The sequence below is a fragment of the Candoia aspera genome, chromosome 8, assembly GCF_035149785.1.
Source record: "Candoia aspera isolate rCanAsp1 chromosome 8, rCanAsp1.hap2, whole genome shotgun sequence".
Lineage (NCBI taxonomy): Eukaryota > Metazoa > Chordata > Lepidosauria > Squamata > Boidae > Candoia > Candoia aspera.
This window is the reverse complement of record NC_086160.1, coordinates 23,369,095-23,383,195: the sequence shown is the minus strand read 5'-3', so window position 1 is coordinate 23,383,195 and position 14,101 is coordinate 23,369,095. Positions and strand designations below refer to the sequence as shown.

Here is a 14,101-nt window from a genome sequence, read left to right as displayed (position 1 = left end):
TTCCCTCTGAACTGGATGCCAGCCTTGAACCCATGCCCGTGGGCTGGCCTCTAATCCAACCTGTTCTCAATGCTGTTGCCTTACAAGTGGAAGACAAGCCCTTTCAAAACTTGCACAGGCCTGCTTTTGGCTATAGGCCAGGTTTTGCCTAAATCCAAGCATTTTGTGGCCCCTAACATAGCTTCTAAAAGGCTACAGGGGTATCATCTATGCTTGTTTGTACATTGTAAAGGACGTGTGAGGAAAGAGTGAAAACTGAAAAATACATGCAATAATTTGACCTTGCTTGCTGTGTTGCTTGCTGTGTCTAGAGAATTGCTGCCACTGCACATGCAGGGGCTTGTAGAACAACAGCTAGACTAAGAAAGAAGGTAAAGCTACAGCAAGCAGGTGACTTGTTTCTTGTTTTCATTCAAGGATCATTTCTAGAGTGCCAAACATTTCCGTCCAGCTTAGTCATGAACCTCCTGCCCTTATGAATGAAATGTATTGTTTGATTGTGACAGTCGAGTCACATGAGAAGACAATTGCCAAAGACATAAAGCTCACAGCAGGCTTAAAACCAGGTATTCATTATGTAACATGATGCTACTGGCTCAGTCAAAGTTCTCATACTAAAAGATCATCTCATGTGGAAAGGTTTAAACCATTCCCTTTTCTTTTGCTAGTTGGGCAAGTGAATAATTCAGCTATTAGATTAGATAGTGGAATACAAATGAAAAGGCTGTTTACTGGTTAGCTAGATTCCATGAAGTGGTACTGCCCATATGATTAACATATGCTGACTTAAATGATGTCTTTGAAATACAACATTCACTTATATAAGCTGATACCGTTTTACTTTAGCAGAATCTTCTTCAACATAGTGCCTTATTTATGCTTTGCGCTACTACTGTTATTCCCAACCAGCACAATCTGCCACTTCTCATGGCATTCTTTGAGGAAGATGCTTTAGAACATTGCAACATTTAACTGGGTAGATTACATTACATCTTGATTTGCCTTTTCTTTCATTGGTGAAGCAAAGTGAAGAATTGTCAGAATGCAATGTTGTCACCAAGTGACAATGCTAACAGTTATGAACAGTTAAGGTTCATAACTGAAATAATAATTTTTTAAATGATAATTTTGACATTTCTAGAGTTGCCTTGAAACAGCCAATGGTGGATGGAAAATTAGGAAACTTGCTTCAAACATAATGGTAATCGTCTGAAATCTTGCAAAATATGTTATTTAAAATACATTAAAGCTTTGTTTTGTGTAAAAGGAACAGATAAATATGCACCTGAAGTTCTTAAAACTTGCATTTGCTTCATTTCTTTGCTCTCCACGATTCATATTAAATTTAAAATCTCCATTATCTTCACAAACGCGCCGCTCTTTCTCTAAAGAAATATTTACAAACAAGAGAAACACGAATATATCTATATAGATGTACATATATACAAGCACATTCTTTTCTCATAGGCCAAGATGCAAATCTGACCCAGAAAACACATGTAACTCTGAATGGAACAGAAATGTGTGATGATTCCTATCCTGCACTGCTTCCTGATATCCCTGTAGGAGACTTGCAGCCAGGTGAAAAGGTATAGTGTTCTATATGTTATCAGCATGACATGTGTAAAACTGGCAAGAGTATTTTGGAGACAAAGATCCCAGTCCAAAATCTTTTTGGTCTTAGAATTCCTCTAAATTGAACAGGATTAATTATGTATACTGTTCTTAGGATGAGGACCTGTGAATAAGCAAGCTATTAAAGTGGAAATTGATTTCTGAATGTTAACTTAGCTTCAAAGATTTATTCACTCACAGCAAATCACAGTCTGCTCCTTTCCCATAATAGCATGAAAAGCAAACTAGAAAAAAGGTTGGATTAATTTGCACCCAGAACTCAGGGAATTTTTTAACCTACATGTGTTTTTACTTTTAAGTATGACTTCTGAAGAGTTGCATTTAATGTCTTTGACCTTCTGCGTTTAGTATAACTACTGTCTCTGTTGTTTGTTTTACAGTTGGAAAAAACTATATATATTCATTGTGGAACAGTTGGTACTAGGATGTTTCTTGTGTATGTTTCTTACCTAGTGAATACCGTCACTGAAGGAAAAGAAATTCTTTGCAGGTGTCACAGGGTATGTTGGAACACTTAGAGTTAAGCGTGGTTCAAGACCACTTCCAGCTGATTGAGCATCACATATACATTGCAGCAAATTAGGGTCTCCATAATATTGAGTTGGTATTTGAATATTCTTTTCCCCCTTCTGTACTATATATCTTCTCTTTTTGTAATAAATATTTTTCAGTGTTAAGCCAACTGTCAGGAATGGTTTTCTTTTGTTGATCAGTAAACTGATCTGGGAGCCATTCTAACTGCAGATGGGGTTATAAATGCTTCTGATAAATTAATTAAATGACAAGGTCTGATTGGGAGCTTATAATCTTCTTCTTTAATGTACACATTTATATGTTTCCTTGGGATGCTGCTCGGTATAATGTAGGACCCATTACACTTTTTGAAACCTGCTAATTGTGCTTTGCTTTTTGGGGGGCCCATGCTTGACATTACCATTACTTCTGGAGTCTTTTTATTGAGGAGGATAGTAGCAGTATTAAAGGGATTTTTAAAATGTTTGCTATCAGATGACAATTCATCAGGATCAGAAAAAGTAAATAATTGTCTCTTGGTTTTATGCAGGATGAGACCGTTACTATAGAGACAGTATTCCCTTTTGATGTAGCTGTTAAATTTGTCTCAACTAAGGTATGTAGTGGAATACTGAAATAAAACATAGTCTGATAGACAACATGAGCAGTAGAATAACACTGTTTCTCCTCTTGACAGTTTGAGCATTTAGATAAAGTCTTCACCGACGTACCATTTTTACTGATGACAGATATACTCAGTGCTTCACCCTGGGCCCTTACTATTGTAACCAGCCAGTTGCAGCTTTCTTCTTCAATGGTTCCAGTGGACCAACTAGAGTCCTGTGTGGAAAATGGTGAGACACAACTGCATATTTTTAGATAACCTGTCTCTAGGATGGCAAAAATTACTGATTGTTGAAAAAGTACATCTGGTGAAGTTATCACTTTTCTCTAATTTGATCATTTAAGCTACATAAATCCTGTATGTGGTACATTTTAAACTGAGGTTAAGCTTGCAGGACCTATTTCGTTTTTTTACTGGAATTGTAAGGATCTCTGTCTACAACCTGGTGTAAAGTATATCAAATATAAGAATTCTGGCCTAGAATTTAAGTACAAGAAGTTAATCCTTCCCTACCAGTATTACTCTCTCATTGCATAAGCCAACGTTGGGGAACATTTAACCTTCCAGATGTTGCTAGAGTTCAACAGTCTCTGAAGGCCCACAAGATTCCTCTATGAGTACACAAAGTTTTTCTCACTTTGGTAGCATAATTTAGGCAAATTGCTGCTTTGACTAGCCCTTGCTAATCACGTAGAAATATCCAGAAATGTACTCAGTAGATCTTAGTACAAATAATTAACTAACCTTGCTATGGGTGGTTCTTTTGGTTATGACTGTATGACAATAGGCTGGATGATGGCTTTTTACAAAAGTTTCAAAATGTATCTGGTGCAAGACTTTGGTCCCCTTTTCCCCATTATTCTTTGGGCTTGTACTTTATTCTGTGTTGGCTGGATAGGGTTAACTTCACCCTCCCAGTTATCACTGCCCAGCTTAGCAAGTAACCAGGTCCTTGGACTTCGGCTTATTCATCCCCTTGCTGGCCCTTTAAGGCCTCAGCGATTAAAGCAAGGCTCAGTCCTTGCCTCCCTCCAGAGTTATTTGCCAACTTTTGATGCAGCCTTGGCTTGGTTGCCATGGAGTTTTTTGCTTTCCATCTGGCTCCCTTCAAGCGGGATCTGCTGCCAAGCTCCAAGTTGAGCTCAAAGCAGAATTGGTGCTGGGTGTCAAGCAAAGCTCTGGGAAGGATTTTAAGGAGAATTGCAGCTTTTGTTCCTGGCAGCTGGATGACAGAGCTTTGGGTATTGCCTGTTGGTACTAAATTGCTCAGACGTCACTTTCTGTTTTCTTGTGCAATTGCCGTCTTTCTTCCTTTTCCCAGTCACCCCCACACCCTCTTGATTGGTTTTCCCTTTTTATGTTGTGGGCTTGGTGGGGCAAGGTGAGCTAACTTGACTGGCCATGAATGTAGTCCTGTCCTTGGTAAGGCCAAACTGTGTCCAGACTAGGTTAGATTTCCTGGCACAGCCCTTTTGGACAGATTTCCACTCATTCCCTTTTTGGTGGGGAGATATAAGCTGACCTAGTTGCTTTTTTCAGTACATCTTTGGGAAGGGAGGAGCTGTTTCTGCCTGGCAGCAGCCATGCAATCAAAGGCAACCAGAGTTTTTGCACTGCCTTTTTTAAATGCAGAGTGGCACTTTCAACCACACACTCTTCTCCCACACGTACTTGCAAGTTAAGCTCTTTGCATGTCCTTCTCAGCTAAGTAATACCTTGTCATCTTTACTAGTGAATGTATGTACTTTTATACTGTAATTTAATGATCTTCTCACTTCCTCTATCGGAGGCAGCTTAGGTCCAATTCGATGAACCTGGAGAGCCTTAGTAACCTGTGAAAGGATGAAAGGAATTTGATGCCTTCTATATATAGTTCCCTCCCTTTCTTCCCCCACAAGAGAAAGAAAACAAAATTGAGTTGTGTTTATGTCTCCGTATTGTTTACTCCCATTTGTCTTGCTATGTTTGCTTTGTATGTGCATAATACATAATGAGTATGCATAGAATAGGCTTTCAGATTTACTCAACATCTATTAGTTTTTTCAGCTTTTTAGACTTAACCCGACTTTTCTGTTAGTTGTTTTACAGACAGGCGAAAGTGCTAGTGAATGCTTTTGCCTTCGTTGTCCACCAGTTACTGCTAGTCAAGGTGGAGTTGCTACTGGATGTTATGTAATCGCCTGGAAAAGGTGGGTGCTACTTGTTTACTATTTCAAGTATTCCACTGTATTGTTCTTCCAGTGGATTAATGTTCTATTTTTTGAAGGCATTAGCATTACAATTTAACTCCTCCTATATGCCATTTAGGCAAAACAGAGAGAAAAGACCTGGCCATCTGGCCTTTTTTAGCCAAAATTCATAATTGTTTAAACTAAGGATGAAAAAAGACTATGGAAAAACAAGGCACAAATATGTCAAGCTAACGGTCCGTGCAGAACCTCAACCCAAAAGTTTGTGAGTGTGCCCAAGGTAGCAAGTATCTCTGTCTCCAGTTAACTCAAAGCATACTGTCAACTGGACCAGGGTGTTTGTCCCTTCTTTTAGATTGGCCTGAGATTTCTACCTCCCTTGCCAAGCTCCCTGCCTAACTTAACTTTTTAAATTGGAATGCTACAAAGCAAAGTACCAGTGCCATTTTTTTGTTTCTAATAATACCTCTGGCCTCTAAATGAAACTCACAAGCTTTCTTAGAAAATAAAGATGATAGGTGGTTGTAGTAAATTGGTGCTTTGCACCTGGTTCTGCCCACAATAATAGCCATTTTGTGAATGAGCAAACCTCTGAGCAGCCATTTTGCAAAGGCACCCACAATATGCTTTCAAAATGTACCAAGCACTTCAAAAAGATGACGGCTTTCTCTAGCAATGCATTCTGGAATTAGGAATTAGGAACATTAGGAATGAAGTAAAAACAGTTTCCATAATACCTGTGCTGAGAGTAGAGTTGACGCCAAATGTTGCTCAAAGCAGAATTTTACCTGCTTTCCACAAGTTCATCTTGTGGAATACACTTAACAATTTTGGGGAGGGAGTGTCCTGGGGAGTTTTTCATGTGGCTCTTCATGGCCTGATGGTATATTGGTCCTAAAGGCCTCCAGGATGCATTGCATGGATTAGGCTGATTCTTTGGTGTTTTCTGGTTTTCTAGCTGTCCTGTGGATGTTTCTGTGCCAAACGCACAATCACAGAGCCATGTGACCATGAATCTTTTTGTCTCCTTGTGCATTGACTTGACTCTCCTCGGTATCCCAGATACTCTGTTCTATGGAGTCTACAATGGTCAGAGAATCATGATCCTGACACTTTGAAGCCTGAAATATTTTGAACCAGTCTTCGAAATAACTCATATTCTGTGAAAATACCTCATAGGGAATGATGATAAGTGGGCCTGTAAAATCCCAGAAAACATGCAGATAATTTTCTATTGAGAGTTTCATTTACAAAACAAAATCTGTCTTTAAAATTTCTGTTCTATATTTCACCCATATCTAAATATATGACCTTTCTGTCCAGTTTACTAAATTGAAATCGACAGTGCCTTGGGCTATCAAGAAACACCCTGTTGGAGAAAAGTGACAAATGATAGAACTAAGTTTATCTATTCCAATATTCTTTTCTGGTTCATGTTTCATCAGCTTTGCATGGTTCAGAATATTTCTCTGACCCGCTAGAAATAGATTTATAGAATTCAGTGTTGTCTGACTGATTATATGTCTTTTTGCTTTACATTGTCCTTACATTTCAGATTTGGATTTCTTAAAATTTTCCTATTTTAAATTGATTATTTGCTGATATTTTTGTGGTGACTACCATATTAAAAATAAATAAATGTAATACTTTTTAAAGGAGCTCAGCTGTGGAGAACATACCTGTGGTTAATACTGTGATCACACTCCCCCATGTGATCACCGAAAGTATCCCACTCCATGTTAATGCAGGTAATATTAATGACTGACTTATATATGACAGTTCTCATATTCTGACCTTATAGAACTTTCAAAAAGTTTATTATAGTTGGGAGAAAATATGTGGGAGAAAATCAAAATGTTGTTTTAACTTGGGAACAAACCTTTTCTCAGGGTTATCACATCGTTTTTGTTAAAGGCTTTGAATTCCCAAAATCAATTCCTCTTTTAAAATATAAGAAAAGAAAAGCAATCAGCAGAGAGCAGCCACGTCCCCACTGTTTACATTAGCCTTCCCCAAACTGGTAACTACAGTTTTCCCAGCCAGAGGATTTATTGGGCATCGTTAGAAAAAGATAGCTTTGCAGTTTATTCAGTGAATATCCCTTTTACAATCTGTACTATTACTCTGATAAGATGTGCCCACTGAATAAATAAGTTTCTAATTTTGTACTTTAGATTCTGTCCTTCAGAGAGTAAAAGTTTAGTTTCTTGGGTTTGGCTAAGAAATAATATGGGACCTCAATCTCCAGCTAGTTTTAGTAATGCAAACAGAAGGCTTTACTGCCACTCTACAGTTTCCCTAAACAGCAGGTTGCCTTTGTTTTGTTTTGTTTTGCTTTGCTTTGCTTTTTGGTGAGCTTCTGTGACATACAGGTTCATATTTTGGTGCTACACTCATATTTTAAGTATTGCTACTATTACTGTTATTATGATATGGGACAGGTTTAAAGTAGTCTGGTTTGACAGGTTGTGAATAAGTCCACCAGGCACCAGTCTTCCATTGATTTACTACTGCCATTTCAATAGACAAAAAGAAAACATTCCATTGGCTAGCTCAGTACCATTGTTTTAATCACTTTCTCATAATGATGATTGACACACGATTAACAATGGAATTTTCCTCAGAGCACTTTTCAGTGCTGACTGTTTCAAAAGAGAAATGTGTTTTTCTCAGTCTCCTGTCTAAGTCATAATGTTTAAAACTTTTGCAATATTTTTGGTCTACGAATATGTAATCCTAAATAGTATTCATATATTCCTGTGGAGCTAAAAGAGAAAGAAGAAATTCTGTTTACTGCCACTCATGGAAATTACTGTTGTGCTTTCTTTCCCAAGATTTGCCATCATTTGGTCGAGTTAGAGAATCCTTACCTGTAAAATTTCATCTGCGGAATAAGACTAATTTAGTGCAAGATGTAGAAGTAACAGTGGAACCTAGTGATGCCTTCATGTTTTCTGGTCTTAAGCAGGTATGGGCTGTGATGCATCTAGATTTTTGAATCTTTGTTTAATTTTGTTAATGAATTATGAATCAGTTAAGGGGAATTACGCAGTTAATTCATGTAAAAGAAGAAATTTGCGTTCTGCTTGCCCTGTTAAATGTAGACTGTAGGAGATGAAGTTTTAAAAGTAACTTGTATATGGTAAAAGTGACTGCCATTGAATCAACACTCTTTCTGAGCCCTAGTACTATAGATGAGGTGCTATTGAACTTACATCTGATTGGGCCTTTGAAATTACAGAGATAATGCTGAAGATTAGTAGAAAGGTTGAGAACTTTAAATGGGAAAAAGTTTTGCAAAGTAAAAAAAAAAATCAGTCTGTATGCAATTAAGGAACTTACTGTGGGGTGTGCTTTTAGATAAGACTGAGAATCCTTCCTGGTACCAAACAAGAAATGTTATACAACTTCTATCCTCTTATGGCTGGATATCAGCAGCTGCCATCTCTCAACATCAACCTGCTACGATTTCCACAGTTTACTAATCAACTACTTAAGAAATTTATACCAACACACATCTTTGTAAAGGTAAGATATAATAGTGGTAGCAAAGCTATTTATCATTCTTTCAACATGTGCATTGCTCTTAAAGACGGTAAGTTATTTGAAAATGATTGTCAGTGGAATGCTAGAATGGATTTCTGAAATAGGTGCAATGTCTACTGAAAATAACAAAATATCAGAATGGAATCTATAACTTGACCAGCAGTTATTTAGAGTCTTTTGTTGACTGTATTTTTCATTTAATGTGGCTTCTAGGAAAGCATGATAAACTAATTGTATAGAAGATCTGCATAGTAAAATATACTTCTTCACTCAAGCATTTCGAAGTGAATATTTGTTGCTCAGGGTTGAACTGTGGAGTCCTTGGTGCTCTCTGAGCCTTGTTTTCTTGCAGACATTTCATTACCAGACTCGGCAACATCTTCAGTACGAAGAGGGAGGGGGCCTTGCTCTCTGTTTGTATATGGTGGTTTGTCCAGCTTGTGTTGGTGGAGGTGGTGTTCTCTTCTTGGGAATTCCTTGATTGGGCTGTTGTTCGCTGCTTGGTTGATTGATTGAGTTAATAGTTCCTTGATTAGGGTGTATTGTGCTGTTTGATTGTTCATCTGGTGTTAATCCTAGTGCTAATCTTTGCATATCTGGGTGTTGATTGTTGGCGAGGAGGTGTACTGGTCTTTTGGCTTTTCTACTGTCTCTTTTGAATGGTATGTAAATGTTGTTTACCTCTCTGTGTCTGTTGATGGCTGCTTTGTCTGAGTGCCAAGCTTCCAGGAATTCTCTAGCGTTTTTGGATTTGGCTTGGTTCAGGATGCTCACAGTTTCCCAGTTGGAAGTATGGTTAAGTCTCTTCATGTGTTGTGAGATTAAGGAGTTTTCATCATGTCTTCTGAAGACATGATGAAAGAAAAGAAGAAAAAACAGGAGTTACCTACAACATACTGTGTAAGGACTGTAGCAGCCACTATGTAGGACAGACAGGCAGAAGACTAGCAGAGCGCATCCACGGACACCATCTAGCAGTCAGAAGACAATAGAAAAGCTAAAAGACCAGAACCCCTCCTCGCCAGCAATCAACACCCAGATATGCAAAGATTAGCACTAGGATTAACACCAGATGAACAATCAAACAGCACAATATACCCTAATCAAGGAACTATTAACTCAATCAACCAACCAAGCAGCAAACAACAGCCCAATCAAGGAAATCCCAAGAAGAGAACAACACCTCCACCAACACAAGCTAGACAAACCACTGTGTATAAACACAGAGCAAGGCCCACTTCCTCTTCGCGCTGAAGATGTTGCCTAGTCTGGCAATGAAACGTCTGCAAGAAAACAACAAGGCTCAGCACCAAGGACTCCACTCAAGCATTTGCCTAAACTCACTAGTCTAAACACGGGGGGGGGGGGGGGAAATGTTGCCATTCCATGTTCTGCTTTGAAAAATGATTAGTTGAAGCAGATTTTCAAACTAGAATAACTCTTAATAGATTATGAACAACCACAATCACATATGCAAATAATGGGAATTGGAAAGAACGTAATGTCACATTGGAGCAGTAATGGTGCTAAGAATGATGCATGCGATAATATATTTATTTAGCTACCAAGAAGTTAGTGAATGGCTCTTGTCTCTCCCTTCTCCCAATTTTGCATAGCAGGGATTATCATAATGAGTACGAAGAAACCTGTCCAGGCAGAATTAATGAAATCTTTGAAAAAATGTGATGTGCTTTTTGTGAATTACTTAGTAAAACCCAACTTAATCCACCCTTCATGGTGACAGGGTTTTGTAGGCTACTTGATTGCAGCGCAACCAGAAAGGATGGGTGTTTCTCAGGAATTCTGGCAGTCAGAATGCTTCTTAGATCACTCATCTACATTTGCTGCCAGCAAGGGATGTAAGCCTTCTTTCCCCAGAGAAAGAAGCTATGAATATATTCTCATGTTGCAGTCTCTTCTAGGCTGTACATCAAGGAGCTTGATCTAACACCTAGGTAACAATTGTCTGTTTTCTCTAATTTTTTGAAAAAGGTGGTGCTTAAAATCTTCCTCGTATTGTAATATTTCTGCTTACATAGCAAATGGTTTTCTGCTGTAATGGTTGTTAGATGCCCAAAATGGTAGATATAGGTTAAGTAGATAAAAGTATAACAAGTCATTTTCTATGCATTTTTATCAGTAGGTGATCATTTTGCAATTACTTTGTCATTTTAGCCTAATAACACTTGTTTTAACAATTACTCAGCATTATCAATCTTAATAGAGCTTGCTTGCTGTCACAGGTACTTTTGATGGAACATTAGGAATCACTGCTGGATCATTAAGTAGTAGTATCCTGCAATACTGATCCTAAAATACATGAAACTAATATAGAGATTGTGTGTAACAAAGCACAGTGTAACAGACGGAAAACTTATATATGAAATATGCTCTCTTTGTCTCTCTGAAGCCACAGGGCCGTCAACCGGACGATGCTTCTATTGCTGCTGCGTAACTGAGGATTCATGCACAGGGGAAACAATTTTGCACAGAATTTATAGACTGTAGCTTCTTTTTCAAACTTTTGCTTGGCTTAAGCTATAAATAAAATTGCTTTATATTTAGACTGGTAAAAACTATGGAATGAACTTAAGTATCTTGTGGACTTGATTGTAACAACTAAATATAAAGGAAAAATTCTGCGCTGTTATTTAAAATAAGGGTTTTCCTCTCTTTGGCTTTCCGGAAATTAAGTGGAAATTAAGTGGATGGAATATTTTGGCAACGTGGGTGAAATTGGTCAAAAAGAAAATGCAGTTTCTTTCTAGCTTCTGTAAATGTTGGCTGAGGAAGAACACAATGTCTGTTGCTTTTGTTGCGGTAACTAATTCCACTGCCATCACAAATACTTTAGCATTTACATTTTTCATGCTTACAGAACCTAATTTTTGTATCCTCCTATATCTGAAGTAAAGAACAGTATTTATGCACATTCTTACCTTCTTAGCAGGCTCTGGCTATTCATATGATGAGTCACTTTAAGTGTTAAACCATCAGCATTGTCATTTTGTAATAACGTTTGAGAGGTACTGCCAGTTAGTACTGTGTTGGCTCTGGATGAAACTGCTTTTGACACATTTTCTCTTCCATAGTTAGGAAGAGGCAATGATACCAGTTAGTATAAAGAAATGATTCCATAAAATACTGAGAAGCTGATGGTCCTTTAGGAAAAATATATCAAGGCATAGGAAGAAACAAATTATATGTTAGTAACAGAATGTGTCATTAGATACTGTTTTCACAGAGCCACTTGAATATAGGAAGTGCTGATCATCCATGTGGAATTGTCCCATAAAGCCATTGCCATTGTAGACCTTTTGGGATAGGCTGAAATGGTCAGTCAGCATTTTTATTTATCAATTTAGAGCGAGTCTACCATGGAATGTTTCAAAATAGTATAAACCCTTGGCTGCTAAATATGAATTGCAGGCCATTTGATGGAGAAGGTTAGTATGTTATAGCAATATCCACCAATATCATTCTGTCTTAAAACTTTTTTGCCTAGTCAGGACCCATTCCTTTACCAGGTTATTTTAGCATGCAAATGTCAGATAAGAAAAATTCATCCTATCAATGTTGATGTAAGATGGTCTTCAGAATATTCATAGTAAATCATGTAAATACCTGTTTTGTGAGATTTTTCCTATTGTTTAATAAATTAATTTAAGCTTTGGTTTTTGGTCTCATAGTATTTCTCCTTTTGCAAAGTGATACAGTATATCCAAATGGTTGTGTGAACTGGGACATTTCACCGTTCAGAATCATGGATTTTCTGTGCCCTCTTAAATAAAGTGTTAGTATTTTGGTTCTTCTTCCCTTCTTGCAATATGAAGGTGACAAATAATTTCCAGGTTTGTGAAGAGCTGCTAAGTTAATACAGGGAAAACACTTTCATATCCAAAATGCCATCTAAATATTAAGAGAAACATTCTAAAATTTTAGTAATCGCTAAACATAATCAGTTACAATTGAGGTCATCAGATTATGCTTTACAGTTGCATAAGTAAATAATATACCTACCAATACTAACATTTGGTGATACAATTCATGTGTGAGCAGCCATTCTTAGACTAAAAACCATGTTTGATTTTTTTTTGTGGAGTCTGGTAGACTTCATTAAAAAATGCATGTGGGCAGAAAAGATGGAAGTGGCTTATCTTTAATTTTTAAATTTAAATATGTTTAAATTAATATTTAAATAGCCAAATGAATACCATACAACATATTTGCTTCTTGCAGTAATCAGCCAGTTGCTTTTAAGAAGTTCAAAAGAAGGGCATCAAAAGCCTACATAGAAAAAATAGGACTCCATTGTTGGGGCCCTTAATACCCAGAAGTCTATTTGAGAGCTGTTCTAATCCTCTCTCAAAAATCATCTTTTTGTTAAGGCCTTGGGCATTATCCATTATTGAAATACAAGCTTCTTGCCTTGCCTCCATTTTGCCTCCATTTTCTTGTCATTTTTCAAAATTTGTAAGGTTAAAAGGCCCGTTCTTAATATTTGCTCTGTAATCTACTAGGACTTCAGTGGCATGTCAGATTAACATTAAAGAAGGTAACAAAAGTATTGAAGGGAAGGGAAAGAAAAGGCAAGTTTGAAAATGAACAAGAAGAATAAGCAATGATATTTGAAGGTTTTAAAATGTGTCACATTAACTTTCAAACATCTGATGAGGATTTGTTAGGCATAGAAGGATGCTGATTTTCAGAATTTTTGTTAAGTATAAGCAATCTTGTGACACTTCATTTAAAAATACGTGCATACACTTTTTTCAAAAATGGCTGTTGAGAAGGTTAATTAAGATCCACTTGTTTTTGTTCCATTCTATTTCTTCGTAGCACTTTTCTTTATTGATCCTGTCAGAGTGATGGCAGGATGTTATAGGATGTGTCCAGACCTGAGGCACTACAGAAGTACAATGCAGCTGTCTATCTTCAGTAAAAGGTTATAATATAAACAGAAGTATGCACAGGGGTGCAATTAGTGTGTTTAGCCTGCTTTTACATTCCATCTTTTTAAACATTATTTTAAAGGTAACATTCTTTTGAAATGATGCTTTTTGAATCATCTTTGCATTTTTAGTTTATGCTAAGTACTTCATTCAAAATGAATGAAGTTCATTCATTTTTTTCCAGTACTTCATTATTTTCCTAACAGTTTTATTTAAAAATATTTTTGCAATATCTATGTACATCTATACTCGGTGTACATCTAAAGTACATCTATCCTTTTTTTTTAATGTAAGTAATTGAGGTTAGCAGAGGCTTTTCCCCCTAAAGGTTTTTGTTTCCCAAGCCTTAAAACTTTAATTTCTCATTACTTTTATTATTGTTGTTGCTACTTACATACTGTCTGTCAGATAGTTTGGACTGGATTTGGTACTTTTGACTGGTATCCTCTCCAAGGATCTAGTATAATCAAAGATATTGTCATAATATATGTGCTGTGTTGAACAACTTTTTGCAATCTTTAGTAATTGATCAGTAGAGAATCTATCCATCCCTAATACAGTATGTCTAAGTAGTTTTTCAGATCTTTTGGTATGGCACCAAGCACACCAACGTCTACCAATATTGCTACTACCTGCTTTTT

The 14,101-nt window shown here is 37.1% G+C and overlaps 1 protein-coding gene across 1 annotated transcript in view; it reads left to right on the top strand.

Moving 5' to 3' along the window:
* TRAPPC11 (trafficking protein particle complex subunit 11) overlaps nt 1-12,181 on the top strand; it is a 40,550-nt gene extending 28,369 nt beyond the window's left edge. The window contains exons 21-30 of the mRNA XM_063310699.1: nt 418-566; nt 1,468-1,589; nt 2,016-2,135; nt 2,699-2,764; nt 2,846-3,002; nt 4,851-4,962; nt 6,619-6,710; nt 7,797-7,930; nt 8,323-8,490; nt 10,919-12,181. Of these exons, the coding sequence (XP_063166769.1) occupies nt 418-566; nt 1,468-1,589; nt 2,016-2,135; nt 2,699-2,764; nt 2,846-3,002; nt 4,851-4,962; nt 6,619-6,710; nt 7,797-7,930; nt 8,323-8,490; nt 10,919-10,963 (1,165 nt within the window). The 3' untranslated portion in view covers nt 10,964-12,181. The remainder of the gene's footprint in view (nt 1-417; nt 567-1,467; nt 1,590-2,015; nt 2,136-2,698; nt 2,765-2,845; nt 3,003-4,850; nt 4,963-6,618; nt 6,711-7,796; nt 7,931-8,322; nt 8,491-10,918) is intronic.
* Nucleotides 12,182-14,101: the final 1,920 nt, after the last annotated feature.